Source organism: Bos mutus, chromosome 12, assembly GCF_027580195.1.
Source record: "Bos mutus isolate GX-2022 chromosome 12, NWIPB_WYAK_1.1, whole genome shotgun sequence".
Taxonomy (NCBI): domain Eukaryota; kingdom Metazoa; phylum Chordata; class Mammalia; order Artiodactyla; family Bovidae; genus Bos; species Bos mutus.
Genome location: NC_091628.1, coordinates 46,144,504 through 46,161,326, shown reverse-complemented (window position 1 = coordinate 46,161,326; position 16,823 = coordinate 46,144,504). Strand labels below are relative to the sequence as shown.

The following is a 16,823-nucleotide window of genomic DNA, read 5'->3' as shown; positions in this document are numbered from 1 at the left end:
ACTTGCTTCTCTCCATTATGTTCTTAAGGGAGACCTTGTAAATACTGAACATTACAATTATTTGTTACACAATAAATTGGACTAATGCCATCTATTCAAACTAGGCTTAGTGGTGTCTATTTTGTATATTGTTTATGTTCATGCTATCTACTTAAATCATACTTAGGATTGTTAAATCTTTATATCCAATCATAATATTCTGTGTTTACTCACCCCGTACTAACTGAGGACTCAACATCTGTCAGGCATTAATGTTGACTGTTTTATTAAAAAGAATATTATAGCTTACAAGTAAGTGGGGAAAGTTGAAATTATAAAAATGTATTGATGCCCTTTTGTGTTAGGAATCTACTGTATGCATCATATACCAAATTATGCTTATTATGGCTGAGATTTCTAGACTTTATTTTCTAAATCATACAGTTTGGCTTGTTTGGGAATTACTCTGTGGTTTTTGGAGAAGGCAATGGCACCCCACTCCAGTACTCTTGCCTGGAAGATCCCATGGACGGAGGAGCCTGGTAGGCTTCAGTCCATGGGGTCGCTAAGAGTCGGACACGACGGAACGACTTCACTTTCAGTTTTCACTTTCATGCACTGGAGAAGGAAATGGCAGCCCAATCCAGTGTTCTTGCCTGGAGAATCCCAGGGACAGGGGAGCCTGGTGGGCTGCCGTCTATGGGGTTGCACAGAGTCGGACACGACTGAAGCGACTTAGCAGCTGTGGTTTTTGGTAGAAATACATTTTTAGTGCAAATACCTTTATTTTTTCTATATCCTCTTCAAGAATCATGGCTTAATCTCCCATTTTTCAAATCAATGACATCCAGATCTTCCTTACTGGGCAACTGCCGACTATCCAAATTTCAGGCCGTATTTTCAATGCTTGTTGTCAGCCTCATTTGAGTGCTTCTGAAATACCTCAAAGTTTAGAATAGAAAGGATTTTATTCATAATGAAATCTGATCTTCCTTATAAAGGTGATTAAAACCTTGTATTATGCGTTCAGAGTTCTAAGATCTAAATCCCAGGGCAAGTTAAGTCAACTTTAATAATACTAGTGTGGATCTATCTCAGAGATTCTAAAGATTTATTGAGATAGTGCATGTAAAAGCTGAATATAATGCCTAACACATTGAAAGCAGGTGATACATATTAGGTATAATCATCATCAATGACTTGTTAATAATATCACCATATACCTAATTGTTATCTAGATACTAAAGTATCTTTCATATTCTATTCTCTTCATCTCCATTTGTATCCAAATGATACCGTATTGTAAGAAGTTTATTTCCAAAAAATCAGACGTATTTCCTATTCATCATCTCTATCTTTTATTCCAGTCAAAGTATAAAAGTATGTGCATGTATGCTGTATCTGTTATCTCTCTTTTCTGCTATAAGCTGGTCAAGAACAAAGATCATGGTGTATTATTTTTGAAATCCATATTGAAGTTTACCACATGTGAATATAAAAATTGGTCTGGGTTTGCAACTCTCAACTCAAGAACTGACAGAGAGCTAGTCCTACTTTGTTAAATGCTGAGGATACAATGACTAGCAAAAGAGATGTAAGCCTGATCATGTGGCACTTGCCTTAAGAGAAGAAATGTCGGCTTTTTTTCTTTAATAGCAATGGGAAACACTGGAAGTCTTTTAAATAGGAGTGTGACAATGTAAGATTTGTAATTAAAAGTAATGGTGGTCCCTGAATCTACAGCAGCAGATAGAGAAACAGAGTAGAGATAAATTACACAGATGAAATAAACAGGACATGAAAAGAAATTGGACATCAGTAGTATCCAGTGATGGATAAGGCAATGGCAACCCACTCCAGTACTCTTGCCCGGAAAATCCCATGGACAGAGGAGCCTGGTAGGCTTCAGTCCATGAGGTCACAAAGAGTCGGACACAACTGAGCAACTTCACTTTCACTTTTCACTTTCATGCATTGGAGAAGGAAATAGCAACCCACTCCAGTGTTCTTGCCTGGAGAATCCCTGGGATGGTGGAGCCTGGCGGGCTGCCATCTATGGGGTCGCACAGAATTGGACACAACTAATGTGACTTAGCAGCAGCAACAGCAGTATTCAATGAAAGAGGGGGAGAAAAAGATTATTCCTAAGTTTCTGGCTTATACAACTAGTTGGTCATGTCATTTTTTGAGGTTAACTAGGTCTGGGGAGAAGATAATTTAACTTAGATCCATGCATATGAGAAATATCCAAATTCCCATGAGCCTGCTATCCTACCTGTAAGGGTTTATGCTTTGTGGAAAATTCAGTAGCATTTTTGGCTCAAGAAAGATTTTCAGTTTCAACATGTATGGTCAGCAGAGGCAGGATAGGGAGGATAGAAACAAGGGAATTGGATGAAGGCAGTCAAGAGGCTGCTACTGCTAAGTCACTTCAGTCGTGTCTGAGTCTGTGCAACCCCATAGACGTCAGTCCACCAGGCTCCCCCGTCCCTGGGATTCTCCAGGCAAGAACACCGGAGTGGGTTGCCATCTCCCTCTCCAATGCATGAAAGTAAAAGTGAAAGTGAAGTCGCTCAGTCGTGTCCGACTCCTAGCGACCCCATGGACTGCAGCCCACCAGACTCCTCCATCCATGGGATTTTCCAGGCAAGAGTATGGAGTGGGGTGCCATTGCCTTCAGACTTCCAATTTTAAGATAAATACTAGGAATGTAATGTAAATATGATAAATATAATTAACACTGGTATTATATTTGGAAGCTGTTAGAATAAGTCATGTAAAACCTTTCATCATAGGAATCTTTTTATTTCTATTTCTTTAATTTTGTAAAGGTATTAGATGATGGATGTCCACTAAATTTATCGTGATAATCATTTTATGACATTTATGATAATCATTTTATGACATATGACATTTTATGACATATGTCAAGTCATTGTGATATACATGTTAAACTTTTACAATGCTGTATGTCTATTATATCCCAACAAAACAGAAGAAAAGAAAGTAAAATTGAAAATATTATATGAAAGACTAAGGGTGAATACTGATTTCAACTTACATGAACATAAAATTGTTAGTATTATATACCATGGCATTGAGTACTCTACTAACAGTATAGAAAGCAAATTAACTTGAAATTTTATTTGATATAATTATAAATCTATAGGAAAATTACAATATCTTTAGAGAGGAGAACTTCTAGTTCATTTGTTTGCTTAATGGAAAAACAATTGGATGAGTTAAAATGGGAAAAGGTAGCAATTCACTGACATTGACAATGAGAAAGGTTAAAAGATAGTTAAATTAGTATGGATACATTATACCAAATTGCTTTACATTACACCAAATGCATTATTTTTAGACTGAAAAGCTTAAATATGTTCCCAATAATGTTATTTCTACACTGTATGTTATAGGATTATAGTTTAACTATGGAAATTAACCAATCTGCTGCAATATCTTAATTTCCACTAAATAGAAACATTTGACTCTTGCTTACAGTCATCCACATCAGCAAGACACCCAAATATTTAGGCAATAGGATTAATCTGGATACTATTTCTTTCCTCATACTGAGGTCTATGTAACTATTTACCAGTCTGAGTTTGTATTTGTTTGTTTTGTTTGTTTTGCAGGATCTATTTTACCTGGTTAACACTTAGAACATGGTGCTAATGAGTCCAAAGAAAACAACAGGATCAAAAAGCAAAGTGTTTTCTGATATAATTATCTGTCTTCTCCACATTAAGTATTTAAACTTTTATCTTTATAGTAATAGTGCTCTTTCTCTTAAATTGCATCAAAACTTTCTGAAATGGTATAAAATAAGGGAAAACCCATAAAGTACTGTATTCTTTATATGATAACACATTCTAGTAACTTTCATGAGTACAAAATTGAGGTTATTTAAAACAGAAACTATTGTCTATTTTAAGTTAACTAATGCTGTTTCACTTTTACATGATTCCTCAAAGATTCTCAGTGTAATTATTTTTAAATAATGTCTGCTTGTTTTTTAAGACTTCATTTATATATCCCCTCTGACATTAATGACTTGAACTTCAGCTTTGGTTTTACAATTTGTTTCTTATTATTGCAAGTTCAACAGTCATTAGCCATGGTAAATGATATTCAAGCAAAATGAAAAAAAATAAGCAGTTCTGACTTCCAGTTTTCTGTGTGCCACTTTGTGCAGAACATTAACTTTTGTTACTTTTGACAGCATTGTGATTATGTAAGGCAAAAAGGATCTTAACTAGCTGAAATGTAGCAGTATTATCATAGTTCCGAGTCTAAGAACACTGGTAGCAACCGAGAGCATCATTATTCCCACCATTGCATGTAAAATAAAATGTTTCAAAACAGCTCTGCATTCAAAATAAAGTAAAAGGTAAAATAGAAAGCTACTTTTATGGCAAGAGTTTTAAACTTCTAGTTCACAAATATGTAACACTTAGAGTTAGGTTTACTTAATGACAAATAACTAAAGAAAATGTCTAGTTATTTCTGGAAAAGAACATATTTTCCTAAATGACTCATATTTATTGACAGTGGGAGAGTTAGAATTCATGAAAATATTATTCTTTCTCTCTAAGAAAAAAATTGCACTTTCAAATCAAACAGGCTATATGTGCAAATATAAATTTTAGACTGGAAATGGCTTACTCTGTGGGCATTACTGTGCAATACCAATTAGGAGGTGTTTGTGCTGTTTTCTTTGCTAAACCACTATACTTCAACTGGAAAGTTTAAAATTGTGCCCCAATTAATTGTATCCTTTACAGATTGCCTCTTCCTCATTTTAAAATAAAGCAATTTGATTAAGTTGAAGGAAAAACCAGATGATTTAAGTGTTTCTATTTTCTAAAGTATATCACTTAGCTCAGATCATTATCCAGAAAAACGATTTAAAATATTACGTTACAATAATTCGTGACAGAACTGTGTCTCCTATTTATGCAAAATACTTGTATGCTGACAGGTCATATAACACTTTTTATTACAGTGAAGTTTATCCTCTAAAAGATAACTTGTTTATTCTCACCTACTTCTGAAGTAACAGCTAAACAGCTGTAGCAACTGAGACTAGTATTTACTTTTCCTTGGTAGTCTTGATTCTATTGTTAAGATGGCGTTGACATCCTTCTAAGTGGTCTCCAATGGTATGGAGTAAATGCCTGCTCCAGCCATCATTTTCATTGTAAACGAATCTTGACAAAGTCAGGTTCCTGTCACAGTCTATCAGCATCACTCACTAAGCTGTGGTGTGACCGTCAGTCCCTTTGAGACTTGCCTCCTTTATCAGGGTCAGCCTGTGGGAAAATCTGAACGAAAAGTTACATGTCAACTAGGTATAAAATAAAATAACACTTAAATATACTTTTACTCTTTTAATGCATGATAGTTTCAAAGACAATTCATTTTACAGATCACTTTAACTTTGTGTTCAATTATTTTACATGTGCTCATGTGCATTTAAAAATATGGTGACCCTCTCTTTTAGAACCTATTTCTTATTAGATATGTTTAGGATTCAAAAATAAATATAATTATTTGGGGTAGGATTTTAATTACTACCTCTGATATATATACCCAAAGTTTTCTTTTTTTTTTTTACTTAAAGAGAAACAGTAATAACATCCTTCTCCAAAACATTTTTTCTTTCCTATCTAAAAGTTGTGTTCCAAAAAAATGATCTTTATTTCATTAATGATTATCCCCACATTTAATCATTCTTTATTTTTTTTTACTAATGTAATCTTTTTTCTTTGAATTTCTGTCTTGGTAACTTAAAGTTTCAGTTGATTTGTGAAGTAGCATTTCAAAAATTGGGCATTCATATTTCTTTTCTTTTATTTCAGTTTTTCTAATGAACCAGTTACTAAAATTCTACTTAGAATACAGGCAAGTTTGTGGTTAGTTCTATTGAATAATCTAAGTAACAATATATGAAATAGGAATTTTCCTATGGTTACACACGAGACAAAGGACCGAATACACCTCAATTTTAAAAAAGTAAAAATCAATCAGTACTTTTTAATAGCAGCTGAACCGAAGTTGCTACCTTAATGATCACTCCAGACTGCACAGATTTCCTCCTCTTGCATTCATAGGAGAGGATGACCACCATGGCAGAGGGTGTTTGAAAAAAAAAAAAAGACTTGTAGTGAAAAGACAGAACCTAATGGAGTCCACTGTGACTTAGTGATTCCTATTTGAGGGTCCTTTCTCACCACCAGGTGCTGAGAGAGGAGAGAGAATTACTCAAGGATTACAGATACCTCCACCTCATTTCATAGCTGAATGTCTGCTGTGGCTGAACTGTTTTCTATACATGTTTGAGCAGGGGAAGAGAGGATTGAGGAGGGGTGGCAGAATAGAGAGAGTTGACATCATCAGAACTAAAGGATACACATCAGGAGAAGGGCCTTAGTATCAAAAGAGCATGAAAATAGAAAGTCCAGAGATAAATCCATGCACCTATGGACACCTTATTTTTTATAAAGGAGGCAAGAATATACAGTGGAGAAGAGACAATCTACTTAACAAGTGGTGCTGGGAAAACTGGTCAACCACTTGTAAAAGAATGAAACTAGAACACTTTCTAACACCATACACAAAAAATAAACTCAAAATGGATTAAAAATCTAAATGTAAGACCAGAAACTCTAAAACTCCTACAGGAAAGCATAGGCAAAACAATCTCTGACATAAATCACAACAGGATCCTCTATGACCCACCTTCCAGAGTAATGGAAATAAAAGCAAAAATAAACAAATGGGACCTAATTAAACTTAAAAGCTTTTGCACAATGAAGGAAACTATAAGCAAGGTGAAAAGACAGCCTTCAGAATGGGAGAAAATAATAGCAAATGAAGCAACTGACAAAGAATTAATCTCAAAAATATATAAGCGTCTCATGCAGCTCAATTCCAGAAAAATAACCCAATCAAAAAATGGACCCGAGAACTAAACAGACATTTCTCCAAAGAAGACATACAGATGGCTAACAAACACATGAAAAGATGCTCAACATCACTCATTATCAGAGAAATGCAAATCAAAACCACAATGAGGTACCATCAAACACTGGTCAGAATGGCTGCTATCAAAAAGTCTACAAACACTAAATGCTGGAGAGGGTGTGGAAAAAAAGGAACCCTATTACACTGTTGGCGGGAATGCAAACTAGTACAGCCACTATGGAGAACAGTGTGCTGCTGCTGCTGCTGCTAAGTCACTTCAGTCGTGTCCAACTCTGTGCGACCCCATAGACGGCAGCCCACCAGGCTCCCCCGTCCCTGGGATTCTCTAGGCAAGAACACTGGAGTGGGTTGCCATTTCCTTCTCTAATGCATGAAAGTGAAAAGTGAAAGTGAAGTCGCTCAGTCGTGTCCAACTCCTAGCGATCCCATGGAATGTAGCCTACCAGGCTCCTCCGTCCATGGGATTTTCCAGACAAGAGTACTAGAGTGGGTTGCCATTGCCTACTCCAGAGAACAGGGTGAAGATTCCTTAAAAACCTGAAAATAGAACTCCCATATGACCCAGAAATCCCACTGCTGGGCATACATACCGAGGAAACCAGAAATGAAAAAGACACATGTACCCCAATGTTCATCGCAGCACTGTTTACAATAGCTAGGACATGGAAGCAATCTAGATGTCCATTGCAGACAAACGGATAAGAAAGCTGTGGTACATATACACAATGGAATATTACTCAGCTATTACAAAGAATGCATTTGAATCAGTTCTAATGAGGTGGATGAAACTAGATCCTATTATACAGAGTGAAGTAAGTCAGAAAGAGAAACACCAGTACAGTATATTAACACATATATATGGAATTTAGAAAGATGGTAACAATGAGCCTATATACAAGACAGCAAAAGAGACACAGATGTAAAGAACAGACTTTTGGACTCTGTGGGAGAAGGTGAGGGTGGGATGATTTGAGAGAATAGCATTGAAATATGTATATTACCATATGTGAAATAGATTGCCAGTCCAAGTTTGATGCATGAGACAGGGTGCTCAGGGCTGGTGCACTGGGATGACCCTGAGGGATGGGATGGGGAGGGAGTTGGGAAGCGGGGTCAGGATGGGGAACACATGTACACCTATGGCTGATTCATGTCAAAGTATGGCAAAAAACACTGTAATAGTGTAAAGTAATTAGCCTCCAATTAAAATAAATAAATTTTTAAAAATACCATGACGTTTAGGGAGCTTGCTGTTTCTGCTAAGTTGCTTCAGTCGTGTCAGACTCTGTGCGACCCCATAGACAGCAGCCCACCAGGCTCCACCATCCCTGGGATTCTCCAGGCAAGAACACTGGAGTGGGTTGCCATTTCCTTCTCCAATGCATGAAAGTGAAAAGTGAAAGTGAAGTCGCTCAGTCGTGTCTGACTGTTAGCGACCCCATGGACTGCAGCCCACCAGGCTCCTCCGTCCATGGGATTTTCCAGGCAAGTGTACTGAAGTGGGTTGCCAATGCCATCTCCTTAGGGAGCTTAGAAGAGCACAAAGTTAAAGGACATTTTCATTGTCAAGGACCTATGCAATTAGGAGGTCTCGCTAGATGACCCCAACAAATGATCAGACATTATGTATCAGGGGATACTCCGGATATAGGCAGCTGTCACATTGTAGATGTCAGTGACCAATAAACACAGCCATAGGAATGACAGTGTGGGCAGAACTTGAGCAGGGGCCAGTTGGATGGGAGAAGACACCTCCCTTTTCTTACCAGGAGAAAGGAGAAAAATGGATGACAAGCTGTCCAAGCCCCTCTGATTTCCAACTACCTGGGTTCTGGGGCTAGCAGGTAGTGATGGAAAGGAGGATGCAGAGTAGTGTAAAACAGAATGGAGTTTTGTATGCTCAAAATCTGCTCAAGGTTATTAAGGAGTAGAAGAGGGAGTCTTGACAGAGCATATTTGAAGGCCATAATTGGAATGAAAAGTCTATATTTGCTATCTATCAGTTCTGTTTGATAATCTGGTTGTCTTTAGAGTAGAGATAGCTTCAAAATTTATGGGTTTCTTCCCAAAGTAGTCTATTTCTCTGTATACCAGATCCATCATAAAATATATATCTGATAATACCTTAAAAATATAAAATGGATGCATAGAAAAAAAGCATCTGAGTTACAAAAAGACTAAGATAGTCCATCCAACTATTTACATTTTCAGAAAATATAACTATGTCTTAAAGTTGGGGTAGAGATATAAGCAGGGAATCTCCCATACGTGTTCCTTATGAACTTGAATTTCAGTAACACTGAACTGCAAAATCAGGGTTCCGATGTGGCTCGGTGGTAAAGAATCTGCTTGTCAATGCAGGAGATTCGGGTTCAGTTCCTGGGTAGGGAAGATCTCCTGGAGAAGATGTAATGGCAACACACTCCAGTATTCTTACGTGAAGAATTTCCATGGACAGAGGAATCTGGTGAGACTACAGTCCATGGAGTCACAAAAAGGACACAACTTAGTGACTAAACAACAATAAAACCTTAAAATCATCTTATTTATCCATGAGAAATACACAGCTTTTACAGGAAAGGAAAGCTAAACACACACAGTCACTTTTTGTATATAAGTTCCATATATTTGCATATATGTAATCATAGATATATTCTTACTATCAATGTAATTAAACAGAGTAAATAAATTGTTTCAGATTATATACATATATAATAAATAGCTTTTACCTAGAGACAAAATTGGTAATCAGGTGTTAATTTCAATTTTTCCTCTTGCATTCATATGCCCACTTAATCTGGTTGTGGTAAAATGGTACATTTGCTAATTCTTTATCCATCAAACCACACCAAACCACACACATTAGGAGCTGGCCTGCCTGATGCTTGTAGTTACACTATTTAATTTCATCATATAATAGCTGCCTGTGTGTTCTGCTGTCAGTCAAAGCACAGATTTATTTCCACCTGTGTAAGCAGGTGTCTAGCCTAAGATTCTCCCAGTGCTTCTCCACAATCTCTGTTTAGGGTTAGGTATGGGAGATTGTCGGAGAAGGTGATGGCACCCCACTCTAGTACGCTTGCCTGGAAAACCCCATGGACGGAGGAGCCTGGTGGGCTGCAGTCCATGGGGTCGCTAAGAGTCAGACACGACTGAGCGACTTCCCTTTCACTTTTTACTTTCATGCATTGGAGAAGGAAATGGCAACCCACTCTAGTGTTGTTGCCTGGAGAATCCTAGAGACGGAGGAGCCTGGTGGGCTGCCGTCTATGGGGTCACACAGAGTCGGACACAACTGAAGTGACTTAGCAGCAGCAGCAGCATGGGAGATTGTCTCTCCCTTTAATTCTTCCCCCCACAACACATTAAAATATCCATATGAGGTCTAAATAATCAAACAGAAGATGTACTGAGCCTTTTTACAAGCTCATGACCATTTTTCTTGGTTTGGAAACATTTTATACATTTATCAAATGTCTGAGTTTCTGCACACTTGCCTCCACTCCATATTATAGAATATATGTTCTTTGAGGATACTAGGACTAGGTCAAGGTTTATTTGTACTCCAGTATAAAATTAAAGAAATGATGGGATTCCAGTAGAATGGAAGAGGAGAGAAGAATCAGTTCTTTTCTGTTTCTCTCCAACTCCCCTTACCACATATTGGGCTTCCTTTGTGGCTCAGCTGGTAAAGAATCCACCTGCAATGTGGGAGACCTGGGTTCGATTCCTGGGTTGGGAAGATCCGCTGGAGAAGGTAAAGGCTACCCCCTTCAGTATTCTCGCCTGGAGAATTCCATGGACTGTATAGTCCAGGAGGTCTCAAAGAGTCGGACACGATTGAGTGACTTTCACTTTCACCACGTTAGGACTTTTCTTATATAGGAAATCTGCTGTCTCCTGTAAGTTTTCATTCAGACTTAATAATAAACTTTAATCTCAAAGATATACATACATATGCATGTTTGTGTGTAGGCTCATATGTAGATATTGGCTTATATCATTAAATATATTGATGTAAAGCAAAGCAGTTGAAAATTATACTTTTAATAAATATGGGCATGTCTTGTTCTGAAATGGCCTATTTTCAATTCTTATTTATTCATGCTAATAGAGGAGCAAGATGTTATAAATTATGCAAAAATCACTTACAGCTGACTTGGTTATATATTGTATATTTTTCATCAGACTTAGTTTCTTAATTGTTTGCTCTATTTATTACCCAAATGAGTTAACATCATGAGTATTTACCAAATGATGATTGGCGGAGATGGCTAGGAGCATTTTATGTAGTGAGAAAATCCAATCTATGGAAAATTCTCATATGGATGATTGGTATTTACCCTTACCCAAGGACTGATATCCCATGATCCAAAAGAGATGTGGAAATAGGTAGTATTTTGTCTATAATATTTTATCAGGAAGATTTAGTCAGAATTTTAACTTTATATTTTATACCTTGATAATGTGAAAAAATAAGTGCTTCTCTACTGATTTGAGAGGGAAACTGAAGTATATTTGGAAAATGTCTCTTTCCCATTTATTAACTAGTAATTAAGATGTAAATAAAAGAATTTGGCTCAACTGAACAGAGAAACAAAAGTAGGTAATAGGTATAAGCAGAACTCAAATTCAGTCCAAAATAATGAATGTGAAAATTTTTCCCTCTTTCATTTATTAGTTAATTAACCTCAAAACTGGGATCTAATGTGAAAATGCAATCCTTGCATATTTTACATGAAATAGAAAGAAAAAATAATTCATTATGTATAAATTTCTAATGCAATTTTCATATTCAAATAACATTTATTCCAATGCATTATTTCTATATCCAAATGGTGTTTAACTCTAATTTTAACTGATAACATAAAAAGTAAATAAGTAATGAAGACTTTTGTACATACTTTGATAATGGAAATATTAAGTGAAAATATTTCAAAAGTTTTATCACTGAATATTTTATTGACATAATATGTTCAAAATGTATATACTTATAACTTCTCCATGTTTGACTAGGACCTTGTTATAAAGTATCAGAAAAGTCATGAATAGAGAAATAAGCTATATAAATTTGTGAAAATAGAAGTGAACTTTTATATCATAATGTAGTAGCAAGTTGGAGAAATTTCTCTTATGTGAGTCATTTTTGTATGAAGCTATAAACTTCCCTTTTTTTTCTTTTTTAAGCCAAAAACTGTCATGATTTCTTGTAAAATAATATAGATAAGATAGGAATTCATTTTAATTGATTCTTTTCATTGTTTAATAAAATTTCTTTGTTTGATTGCTGAAGAATTTGAATTGAGTTTTCATTACCCACTTCTGAACAATTTACTCTAAGATCCAGACAGTATTGAGCTAATGAGTTTGAATTTATATTGAACCTTAACTGTCTTCAGGAAGTAAATGGAAAAAAAATCATGGCAATAACTAAGTATTTATGTCGTAGAGATTTTACAATGAGGCTTTAAATAGTGCTAAAGTATTTAAGTTGGAGTTTTACCAATTTTGCTGTTTCTAAGCATATTATATGAAAAGATGGTTTCTTTTCCTTTTTAAGAAATGGAAACTCATAAACCAACAGGGATATTACAGAAAATTTCTTTCAAGTGGGTAGTTTTTACATTCAGTAGATTCAGTTAAGCAATAAATGTTAAAATAATTTAATCTAAGAACATGCCTACATTAAAATGATATATAAAAATCTTTCAAGGAGTATCCTATTAAGTGTTTCAAGATTCTCTTGATCCAAAACACTGTCACAATTTTAAAATGCATGCCCTCAAATGCACTGTTCTGACTTCGGCATTGGTATTGCCACAATTATAAACTTGTTTCTCTGTAATTGAAAACAGGAGATGTTGATATGCATACATTTAATTTATTGCTTCGATATTATTATCTTTTGTAAAGTGATCTTTGAGTTCTCTGTATTCTATCTAATCAAATTGGGCATTTAATAATTCCATGTTTAGCATTTGCCATGGAATTAAGTTAGGAAACTTAACTCTGAAAAGTGACTAGGATTCCATTAAGCAAGGATAACTTTGCATTCTATAATTATCACTGTGATTCAGGCCCAAGAGGTAATGAATTCTTGAGGTACATAATAAGGTCAATTTTATATTAAATTGGTTAGTCAAACAGTATTAAATCCCACAAATAGGCTACCTATTGTAGGAATGTCATTTTTCAAAAACTACATTCAAAAAATAGAAAAACAAAAGGAAAATATGGTTTAGGAGAAACTTATCTACTTGAGCTTGTTTCCCAAGAAATCACTTAGCCACTTACCAAATGTGATATGTTTTTTAAAACATCATTTCAAATTAGTCATTAGAAGATTTGGAATAATACTGTAGACAAATAATTTATATTCATTCCCCACAGGCAGCAGTGATGGTTCTTGGGATAAAGAAACACTGTACTCTTCCCCACCCCAGGGATCTAAGGCTTCTGTTACCCACCCCCGCATACCTGGAGTGCATAGCCTTCCAGTTAGTCATCCTCTCCACCATCTTCAGCAGAGCCACCTTCTGCCAAATGGTACGATGGCATTTTTTAGCACTAAAAATAATAGCTGTAAAAGAAAAAAAAAAGTAATGATCAGATAGTAAAATATAGGATGTAGTTGAAATGTATATTACATTTAGATAGTTAATTATGATAAAGAAAACCATAGTATTTAAAACAAGAATTAGATTGATCAGAATAATGTAGCAAAAAATTAACTGTTTGTATTAAAAACCAATGAAGAGTGGTGAGTGATAAAACATGACACCAAACTGGTTAGTTTTTACTTTAATTTCCCTGAGTGATAAATGGGCATTGTTGCATACAAAGAGGACAAATATTTTTCCTTTGATTGTCATTATTAGAACATTTTTAAATGCTTCAATTTTCAATGATTATGTTCTTAACCATTTTAATTAGTGAGATATACTATATTTCATCATTCTATTTGAATAGAGAGATGCTGATACATGTGCATTTTTTACAGGACTGGAGCTTCCTTTTATGATGATGCCCCACCCTCTAATTCCTGTCAGCCTACCTCCAGCATCTGTCACCATGGCAATGAGCCAGATGAACCATCTTAGCACCATTGCAAATATGGCGGCAGCAGCACAAGTTCAGAGTCCCCCATCCAGAGTTGAGACATCTGTTATTAAGGTAATTGTTTAATTATACGACTGATTTGGCCAAAACCAAGATCCTCTTAAGTCACCATCACTCAATCAATCCATTTTTCTTATTGCACAAGTAGTTCTAACTTTAAAAAGCTAAGTGATATAGAAAATAGATTATAAGAAAAAGTCACTTATAGTAATTAGAACTATGCGTACAATATTTAAGCAGGCTGGTTAACTTAAAGTTCTCCATTATATCCACTAAGAAGGAGATGAATTAAATGATATATTTCAAATTTTGTGTATGTGCTTGAAAGTATGGTTATGTTTGTGTTCATGGGTATGTGTGCATATTTGTATTTTGTTATGAGCCTTGAGGTATGGAAATTAGTATCTGATTTGTTTTCAAAAGACCACAAGGGTTAAATTATGTTTCTGCCACTTAACTAGCTCTGTCATCTTGATTTAACTCGATCTTTCTGATTGTTTCTATACCTAAAAATGGATAATACCATATGGATATAAAAAACTAAACGAAATAATAAAATTGGAAGTTTTTTGTAGATTAAAAAATAAACAGGAATTGGAAGATAACATACAAACATCACATATGTATGTACACAATGCTCTGACTCTCTCTCTCTGTATATGTGTGTGGGAGGTATGTTTACATTTTTAAATGGGTGTGTATCTGTATATACTTTTTCATTCATATTACTTTATAATGTATTTTTAAATCAAAGTACTTTAAATGCATTGACAGAATAGACTATTAATTTTTAAAGTAAGTAAAAGACACCTCACACTGCATTATCCATATTTGACATAATTATTATCCTGTTTTTCTGAATATAAAACGTGTGAGTTTAGGGGAGTCTCTGGAGCATGTTTTACATAAATGGCCTTGTTACAATTTTTATTCGTTGCTTGTGGAATGCAGAATTTAATGCCCATTTTAGTATACAGTTTGGTGGTTTCTAATGAAACTAAACATGTTCTTACCATACAATCATATGATTTTTACCCAAAAGAGTTGAACACTGATGTTTACACAAAAATTTGCACATGGACATTTATAGAAGTTGTTTTCAAAATTGCCAAATCTTGGAAGCAACCAAGATGCCCTTCAGTAATTGACTGGATAAAAAAAAAATGTGCATATCCATCTGCTATGACTGTTTTTTACCATTTTGTTAACAATATGGATAACCCTGGAGAGTATTATATTTAGTGAAATAAAGCAGACAAAGAGAGGCAAATACTGTGTCTCTTCACTTTTATTTAGAGTCTTAAAAAATAAAACAAATAAACAAACACAACAGAAATAGATTCACAGATAACAGAAAACAAACTAGCGGTTACCTGAGGGAAGAGGGTTGGGCGAGGAGCAACTAGGTGAAGGGGGTTAGAGGTACCAAACTATGGGTACAAATAAACATGCAACAAACATATGGTGTACAACACAGAAAATATAGTCCATATTTTATAGTAATTTTATATGGAGAGTAATATATAAAAATATCAAGGTGCTATGATATACACCTGAAACTAATGCAATATTGTAAGTCAACTGTGTTTCCAAAAAATAAATTAACATTTATTAAATGGGTAAGCCATGGTTCAATAAGAGATATATGAAAAACTGAAATAGAGAAGTTTATTAATCATGGGACCTGGAGGAAGTATTGATACTTGGCATGCCTCCAGAGACAGGAAAGGGAGGTTAAGATGGGGTACAGACAGAGAGGGCAAGGCAGGACCTGAGGCAAATGCCTTATTAGGATCCATGGATGAGTACTTTGGGGTTTCCAAGCTAAGGTTGGATTGGTCAATTCAAACCAAAGAGTAGGGTTTTAGTAAGCCTCCCAGGGATCTTATCTAAGAAGACTGTTGATCACAAGGGCTGTTGAGGACACATACCAGGAACTTATATTTGTTCATTACTCTGGCATGCACTAGCATGAAGGGGCTAGTGTCAATTTAAGGTCCCTGCAGTCCTCTTGGTCAAAGAAAATGGATGCTGAGGCAGTAATACTAGGGAGTAGCTTAGCCAAATTCTCACTACCATAAAGGAATATTAAGACCTAAAAAGAAATGAGCTATCAAGCCATGAAGAGAAACTCAAGTGCATACTGCCAAGTTAAAGAAGCTAGTTTGAAAAGGTTTTGCACTATATGGTTTCAAGTGTAGGACACTCTGGAATAAGTCAAAACTATGGAGATCCTAAAAACAGCAGTTCACAACTGTCCAGGCCATAGACGGGAGCCAGTACATCACCTGTTAGGAACCTGGCCCCAAACACAGTGGGGGCAAGTTAACAAGGCTTCATCTGTATTTACAGTCACTCCCCATCATTCATGTTACTGCCTGAATTCAGGAATGCAAACTGGGGCTCCCAATTATTCTGGATTATAGAGAGCAGTATATTTACTTCATTACATATCATAATGTAATAATAATAAACATAAAGTACAGAATGAATGTAATGTGCTTGAATCATCCCCAAATTATCCCCAACCCCATCCGTGGAAAAACTGTCTTCCACAGAACTGGTCCCTGGTGCTAAAATGTTGAAGATCACTGCTAAAAATATCAGTGGTGGCTAGTGGGTGGGAGCAGGGGATGAATAGAGAAGGGAGAGTTTTTATGGCTATGGAAATACCCTGTATGATACTGTGCTGGTTTTTGGGTATTATGCATTTTCTAAAGGTCTAGTTATTACTT

The 16,823-nt window shown here is 35.6% G+C and overlaps 1 protein-coding gene across 2 annotated transcripts in view; it reads left to right on the top strand.

The window, feature by feature from the left end:
• The window catches only part of DACH1 (dachshund family transcription factor 1), a 480,275-nt gene that overhangs the window by 312,672 nt on the left and 150,780 nt on the right, over window positions 1-16,823 (top strand). Inside the window, exons 4-5 of one of the 2 annotated variants that reach the window (XM_070380571.1) lie at window positions 13,360-13,515; window positions 13,970-14,142. In XM_070380571.1, the coding sequence (XP_070236672.1) occupies window positions 13,360-13,515; window positions 13,970-14,142 (329 nt within the window). The remainder of the gene's footprint in view (window positions 1-13,359; window positions 13,516-13,969; window positions 14,143-16,823) is intronic. The other variant, XM_070380572.1, reaches the window with a different exon arrangement.